This window comes from Gossypium hirsutum, chromosome A01 (genome assembly GCF_007990345.1).
Source record: "Gossypium hirsutum isolate 1008001.06 chromosome A01, Gossypium_hirsutum_v2.1, whole genome shotgun sequence".
In the NCBI taxonomy this organism is placed as follows: Eukaryota; Viridiplantae; Streptophyta; class Magnoliopsida; order Malvales; family Malvaceae; genus Gossypium; species Gossypium hirsutum.
The window spans coordinates 2,608,889-2,616,741 of NC_053424.1; the positions used below are offsets into that span (position 1 = coordinate 2,608,889).

Sequence of the window (7,853 nt, forward strand, 5' to 3'; positions counted from 1 at the left end):
AGATATTTTTGAAGAAGCACCTAAAGGATTGCCACCTTTGAGGGGTATTGAGCATCAAATTGACTTAATACCTGGGTCAACAATTCCAAATCGACCAGCTTATAGAAGCAATCCCGATGAGACGAAGGAGTTACAAAAGCAAGTAGATGAACTTTTGGCGAAGGGTCACATTCGTGAAAGTTTAAGTCCTTGTGCAGTGCCGGTAATTCTGGTGCCAAAGAAAGATGGTACGTATAGAATGTGCGTCGATTGTCGACCAATTAACCAAATTACTATTAAGTATAGACATCCTATTCCAAGGCTTGATGATATGTTTGATGAACTTTATGGTGCTTGTATCTTTACAAAAATTGATTTAAAAAGTGGCTACCATCAAATTCGAATGAAAGAGGGGGATGAATGGAAAATAGCATTTAAAACTAAGTTTGGTTTATATGAATGGTTAGTTATGCCTTTCGGTTTGACTAATGCACCTAGTACTTTCATGCGCTTGATGAACCATGTTTTGAGACCTTATTTGGGTAAATTTGTGGTAGTATATTTTGATGATATTCTGATTTACTCAACTTCTTTAGATGACCATGTTTTTCATGTTAAATCAGTTTTGGATATTCTGCGAACTGAAAAATTATTTGCCAACCTTGATAAATGCACTTTTTGTTGTGATAAACTAATCTTTTTAGGTTTTATAGTAAGTGCTCAAGGTATTCATGTCGATGAGGACAAAGTAAAGGCAATTAGAGAATGGCCCACTCCTAAATCAATTACCGAGGTGAGATCTTTCCATGGTTTAGTAAGTTTTTATAGACGCTTTGTGAAGGATTTCTCCACTATTGCAGCTCCATTAACTGAGATTATTAAAAAATCTGTGGGTTTTAAATGGGAAGAAGTTCAGGAAAAGGCTTTTCAAACTTTAAAGGATAAGTTATGTTCTGCTCCGGTTCTTAAATTACCTGATTTTTCTAATACTTTTGAACTTGAATGTGATGCTTCAGGTATTGGAATTGGTGCCGTGTTGATGCAAGAAAAAAGGCCAATTGCATATTTTAGTGAAAAACTGACAGGGGCACAATTAAACTACTCAACTTATGATAAGGAGTTGTTGGCATTAGTCCGAGCTCTACAAGTTTGGCAACATTACTTGTTGCCAAATGAGTTCGTTATCCATACAGATCATGAATCCCTACAATGGTTAAAGGGACAATGTAAGTTAAGCAAGAGACACGCTCGATGAGTGGAATTCATAGAGACTTTTCTATATACAATTAAGTATAAAACAGGTAGAGAAAATGTAGTTGCTGATGCCTTATCTCGTAGATATTCTTTGATAACTACATTAAATGCTAAAGTCTTAGGGTTTGAACATATAAAAGATTTATACTTAAATGATATTAATTTTGCAAATGTTTTTTCTAATTGTGGGAATGGTGCCTTTAACAAGTTTTATCTTGTAGAGGGGTTTCTTTTTCGCCTAAACAGGTTATGTGTTCCACAATGTTCAATGAGAGAGTTATTAATTCGTGAAGCACATAGTGGAGGCCTCATGGGACACTTCGGTGTCGCCAAAACACTAGATATTCTACATGAACATTTTTATTGGCCGCACATGAAAAAGGACGTTGAAAAGGTCTGTTCTAATTGTATTACTTGTAAACAAGCAAAATCTAAGGTAATGCCTCATGGACTTTATACTCCTTTACCGATCCCTTCTTCGCCATGGGTAGACTTATCTATGGATTTCATTCTTGGTTTACCACGAACAAAAAAGGGTCGAGATAGTATCTTTGTTGTTGTTGATAGGTTTTCAAAGATGGCTCACTTTATTTCTTGTCACAAAACGGACGATGCTACACATGTGGCTGACTTGTTCTTTCGAGAGGTGGTGCGCCTACATGGGATACCTCGCACCATTGTATCGGACAGAAACGTAAAGTTCCTAAGCCACTTTTGGAAAGTATTGTGGGGTAAGCTTGGTACTAAATTATTATATTCTACTACATGTCACCCCCAAATAGATGGACAAACTGAGGTAGTCAATCGAGTCTTAGGTGCTTTACTACGAACTGTTGTGGGTAAGAACCTTAAAAGTTGGGAAGAATATTTGCCATTTGTTGAGTTTGCATATAACCGATCTATTCACTCTACAACTGCATATTCCCCATTTGAACTTGTTTATGGTTTTAATCCACTAACTGTACTTGATCTTGCACCATTGCCTATAGAAAACATTTTTAGTTTAGACGGTGAGAAGAAAGCTGAATTAGTGAAATCCATGCATGCGAAAGCAAGACAACGAATCGCCAAAACAAATGAAACAACTGCCAACAAAGCTAACAAGGGGCGCAAGCAAATTATCTTTGAGCCCAGTGACTGGGTTTGGGTCCACATGAGAAAATAGCGATTTCCAACTAAACGCAAAACAAAATTGGACCCACGTGGCGATGGACCTTTTCAAGTACTCAAGCGCATTAATGACAATGCATATCAAATCGACCTTCCCAGTGAGTATAATGTTAGTGCCACTTTTAATGTCGCTGACCTTTCTCCTTTTGATATTGCAAATTCGAGGGCGAATCCTTTTGTGGAAGAGGGGAATGATACGAGTAACTCAGCCCAATTCAAAGGCCATAATAGAGATGAGTTTAGTTTTCCTCAAGGCCCAATTACGATATCCAAATCCAAACAAATAAAGTCAAAACTCAACTTAGTGGTTCAAGACTTTATCACGAAAAAAATTCAAGAAGAAGAGTTGAAGTTTCAAGACAATAAATTCTGGAGTAATGATGAATTAGAAGAGACTAATTATGTTTGTGGGCCTAAACTCTCAATCTATGACGACAAGCCCATGTGGAAAATGCTAACAAGCTTAAGCATTTCACTTCAAGAACCCCAATTGATCTTACAAGCTTAGACATTTCATATTGGGTTTAAGTTTTAGGCTTAATTTTTATTATATATAAGCACAATTTTTATTAACAAGAAAGTTTAGTTTAAAACAACTTCTTGTTTAGATTAAATTAGAGTTCTAGTATACTTAGGAGTTTTATTTAGATTTATTTATCTAGCCTATATATAGGCCTTTGCATTGTATACAGGGGGACAATTGATTATTATTCTATTTCTCTTTTGAGTTAATAAATTCTCTTTGAGTTTTTCTTTTCAAGAATTTCTCTTGAGTTTCTTTTAGAAGAGTTTTAACAATCTTTTAGATTTTGGGGATCATCTTCAAACTTTTTCTTGCCAAGGTTTTTATCTTGGAGGGGAAATTAGAGCCGCTTGAAGGGGGTTGTGGATTCTTTGTGTTTCCAAGGCTTCTTAGGACTTCTACACGTCACGTTCTATCTTTCCATTTATCTTCTTTATTCACTTCCTGAATCCTTGATTTATTATTTGTTTTAATTATTTTATCTAACTTGGATTTAATTTCGTTTCAGGTTGTGTCAAGAAAAATCCAAGTTTTTTTCCGAATGTCTAAAGCCCTAAGTCAAATCCGCGACTTTGACAAACTTTACGATCCGCTTTCGCGTTCATCCTTCTCAACCTTTATCATTTGGTATATCAAGATTAAATTGATAAAATGTATAAAATTTTAAAACTAATTTTTTTATTAACTAATAAAAATATATATAATCAATGTGCGAAATTTGATAGGTTTAAATAGATATAATTTTTTGAGAGTGACCAATTTGTCCAATATTAAAGTTGAGCGGGACCATAGTGGTCTTTTTACCTAAAATATCAAATCCAAATTGGAACTGCATCAAAGCACGCTTCTGCTGGTCACTTCCATTCTTCCTTTTTCAAATTTCTGAACAAAAAAAAAAATGGCGGCTGCAGGATCTTTGCAGAACCTCCTGAAACTCGGGACTAAAATTGTCGGCGTGGGCCGCAACTATGCCGCGCACGCCAAAGAACTCGGCAACGCCGTCCCCAAGGTATCTATCTAGTTCCCGTTTATCTTATTCAAAGAGCGGATTTAATTGATCTGTTTCCGATTACGAACTAAAAATGATGTGGAAATCCGGTTACCCAGGAACCATTACTGTTTTTAAAGCCGACATCATCTTATTTGGAAAGTGGAGGTACAATTGAGGTTCCACATCCATTGAATTCATTGGATTATGAAGTTGAACTTGCTGTCGTGATCGGAAAAACGGCTCGGGATGTGCCTGAAAACACTGCCATGAACTATGTTGGAGGTAATTTCGAATCATTTTTCATTAAAACCGACGGAATTTGTGCTGTGTTTTCTGTGATAAAAGGGAAAGCTTAGGGGCTGATAAGCTTGAGATGAAAGTGGGTTTAGGATCTTGCTTCTTGAGATATCCTTTTTTCTGCTAAAATATGTGATTTTGTTATTAAATAAGAATTGGATCGCGTAATTATTAGTTAATTAAAGCATGTATTAGACTTGATTCTATAATGTTTGATACATATGAATAAGAGGTTATAAGTTCAATTTCAATCACTTGCAAAACTAATTTTAATAAAAAAATTACCAAAACCCCAGTTTTTACTGGTTTAGTCCGTTCTTTTGTCGTTTTTATTGGTTACTTTTTTTTTTTGTATTTTCATGTCTATTTTACGATCTATGTTCCGGTTTCATGGCTGGCTCTGTCTCTAAGGTTCAAACACTGTACCCAACACTCGTCGGTGGTTAAATAGATATATTCCTGGTTCATTGGTTCTCTGTTTTTTTGGGATTTACCGGACCAGAGAGGTCACTGATTTCCGAATGAACTGGTTCAACTGACCAAGTGGTCCCCTTTTTGTTATCACTGGTTCCCTAAAGACCCCATTTTTTGTGAGACTAAAATTGATCCAATAGCAAATTTTCTAACTGTAATGGAGCAAATGATGTGCTTTTACTATGTAATTTTGTATTTGCGTAGTTTACTTTAGAAGCTCTAGTTTGCTATCTTATTATTTTTGCAAGGGTTTATGATCAATTTTGTTGTAAAATTGAGGGGAAACATTGGATGTTAAGATGTTTCATTTACTTCCCCCCCCCCCTTTTTTGCACATTAACAATTTACATACTGATGAAATTATCAATTTGATGCTAAAATGGCTACATTCGTCTGCTTCAGGCTATGCTTTAGCGTTGGATATGACTGCAAGGGAAATCCAATCTGTTGCGAAGGTATAACATTTAGTCATATTAAGCTCTCATGTACATTTTGTAAAGGTTTTATTGCTTCACATCCAAATGAATCATCTTTTCCACTGAGGCAAATCCTTGCTCTGATAGACAAGAGGATATCGAGTTACAAATTGTTTTCCGGTAGGACTTGTATTGCTATTACTATGAAATTCTTAAATGAAGTATATTAATTGTGGGGTTACCACTATGTTGCCTTTGATGTTCTACACTTTCAGTTTTTCTTTGGCTATTTTTTACTCATTCCATTGGTACGTATTTTGGAGAATGAGGATGGGATCAACACATTAGAGACAAGTACATAAAGTCGACAAATCATTTAGCCTTCATGAAACCTCAAAAGTTTTTTGTAAATTAATTCTCTGGTTACGAGCATTTGTAACTGAAATTCTCTGGAAAATGCAACAATTTTCCTTTTGCATGATTGCATCACCATGTTTTTACAGGATCAATGGAAAGAAAAAGCTTGTAGGCTTAACCATCTACTCTAATGGCGAATCTTAAGTTATATGTCAATCTTTATTCATCACATGCATCTTGCCATGATTCTTATTCTACTTGTTTATTGTTTGAGTTACTGATGTTCCTTTCTTATCGCTTTTGTCAGTCTGCAGGTCTTCCATGGACAGTTGCTAAAGGGCAAGACACCTTCACTCCGATCAGTTCTGTTGTAAGAAATAAGATTGAAATATTTTCATCTTTCTCCTTTCTCTGAAGTACATTATATCCCCAAATTAATTTTCAAGCTCTTTGACTAGACGATGAGTGTGTCTTTTGAGCTTTACATTTGCTGCTTAGGAATAATCAATATCAAACAATGTTGCTCTGTCCCATCATTTCTTGAAGTGGTTGTGTCCAACACATATCTGATCATAAGTATGGGATATGATCCTCCAAGAGCTCTCTAAATGTATAAATTCTTGAAAAGACTGTTGAACATATCCTAGCTGGATGCATACTCATATTTTAACACTGGCATCCAAGTTGGACTGAGGAGAATAGCTGTTTTTCCCATGGTGTTCTATAATGTTATATATATATATCTTCCAAGGTTTGCTGAATGAAAAGTTTTCCGCAGTTTTCAGTGTCCATGGTGCCCAATCCCGACAACTTGGAGCTCTGGTTAAAGGTCTATATACCAGCATTCTGCTATTCAGCGTTCATTATGTGTACACTTGGAATTCTTCAAGTTAATTCTCTTTTTCCCCCAAACTAATCAAGTTTAGGTGCATTTTCATCACAGGTAGATGATGAAATACGACAAAAGGGTTCCACCAAGGATATGATCTTTAAGATTCCTTACCTTATTAGTCACATAAGTTCCATAATGACCCTTTTTGAAGGAGATACCATATTAACAGGTTAAATAGCATTCCCTTTTTCCCCCCGATTTTCTTCTTTCACATTAGTTGTTAAACTTAAAACATGTTATCTGGTTATTCCTTGTTAAACTAACATATTGATCAAAGATCTGAATCCATTGGCAAAAAAACCACATTCTTTTCCAGGGGGCATGTTCTATTGTGGGATCTCGTTCATGTTGATGATCCATACATTTCCTAATGGACTCTTTGCCTGATTCTGTTGCATGTTTAGATTGTTATATTCTGTTTTCATGTATCATTCATCCATCAGATATGGCATGACTGGTTGGTTCGGTGCTTTATTTTTTCCCTATTTTATTTGGATTTGGTTGCGAGTATCCAACATTGATATGTTCAATTTTTGCCAAGATTTTCATGTGTTTGTAGAGTCTTTAGAAGGATCATTTACCTATACTCGTGTTCGGATATGTGTTAGATACAGGTTTCTTTATAGATTCTAGCATACCCCATTTGTTCTCGTCCTTTTTATCAAACTTCTGGTTTTAAACGCTAGTTATTGTATACAACATTTTCATCAATTTAAGTCTTAATTAGGCACTCTGTTGATTTCACTTTTGTAGGCACTCCACAAGGTGTTGGCCCTGTAAAGGTAGGCCAAAAGATAACTGCCGGAATAACAGGCTTGGTAGATGTTGGCTTCGACGTTGGAAAACGCCAAAAGCCAGGGAGTACTTGAGCTTAGTGCATCTGCACTGCTGTAACTATTGCCGGTTGAAAGCACAAGTTACCCTTCCATTTTCTGATGCAATTGCAGTAGGTCATAAAAAATGGTACAATCTGCCATTGAAGCTAACCAAGCAAAAGAGACTGGCTCCTTGGATCTTTTCAGGTATTCTGTCAATGAAGTTTCTTATATATAGTACTTTGTGAATCTCGTGTTTATGGAGTCGGTCATCATTATCGACAAGCAATGTTAGTTGCATTGATTAGTACTGAAACTAACTCAGAAGAAACCAATGCCTGTTGGCTTTTGGAACTTGCCTGATTCTATGGATTTTGCTTAAAAGTTCAAGACAAATAATTCAGTGGCATGAATTGTTTTAAATTTCAGCTTAAATTAGCATATCCAATACTTCTTTTGTCTGAGTTTATTTGGTATGGTTATGTTCAAAATTTTCTTTTTCAAGATTTTCATGTATTTGGAGAGTCGTTGGAAAGTCAATGATTGGAAATGACATAAGACGTCATTTTTGTTGAAGTATGTGAATGCGACACTCAAGTGTTAAAGACATAGATATAGGCAAGTCCCTGGTTGCTGATGATGAACTTCAAAGGCACTTTCACCTGATTCATTGTCCACAGTATTA

At 35.7% G+C, this 7,853-nt stretch overlaps 1 protein-coding gene across 1 annotated transcript; it reads left to right on the forward strand.

Annotated features, from left to right (window-relative positions):
• Nucleotides 1–3,693: 3,693 nt before the first annotated feature.
• LOC107936139 (probable acylpyruvase FAHD1, mitochondrial) lies at nucleotides 3,694–7,577 on the forward strand. The gene is made up of 7 exons (XM_016868810.2): nucleotides 3,694–3,935; nucleotides 4,034–4,199; nucleotides 5,091–5,143; nucleotides 5,769–5,831; nucleotides 6,240–6,290; nucleotides 6,405–6,522; nucleotides 7,107–7,577. The coding sequence occupies exons 1-7, from the start codon at nucleotides 3,825–3,827 to the stop codon at nucleotides 7,220–7,222; spliced, it is 678 nt and encodes a 225-aa protein (XP_016724299.2). The 5' UTR covers nucleotides 3,694–3,824; the 3' UTR covers nucleotides 7,223–7,577.
• The last annotated feature ends 276 nt before the right edge of the window (nucleotides 7,578–7,853 follow it).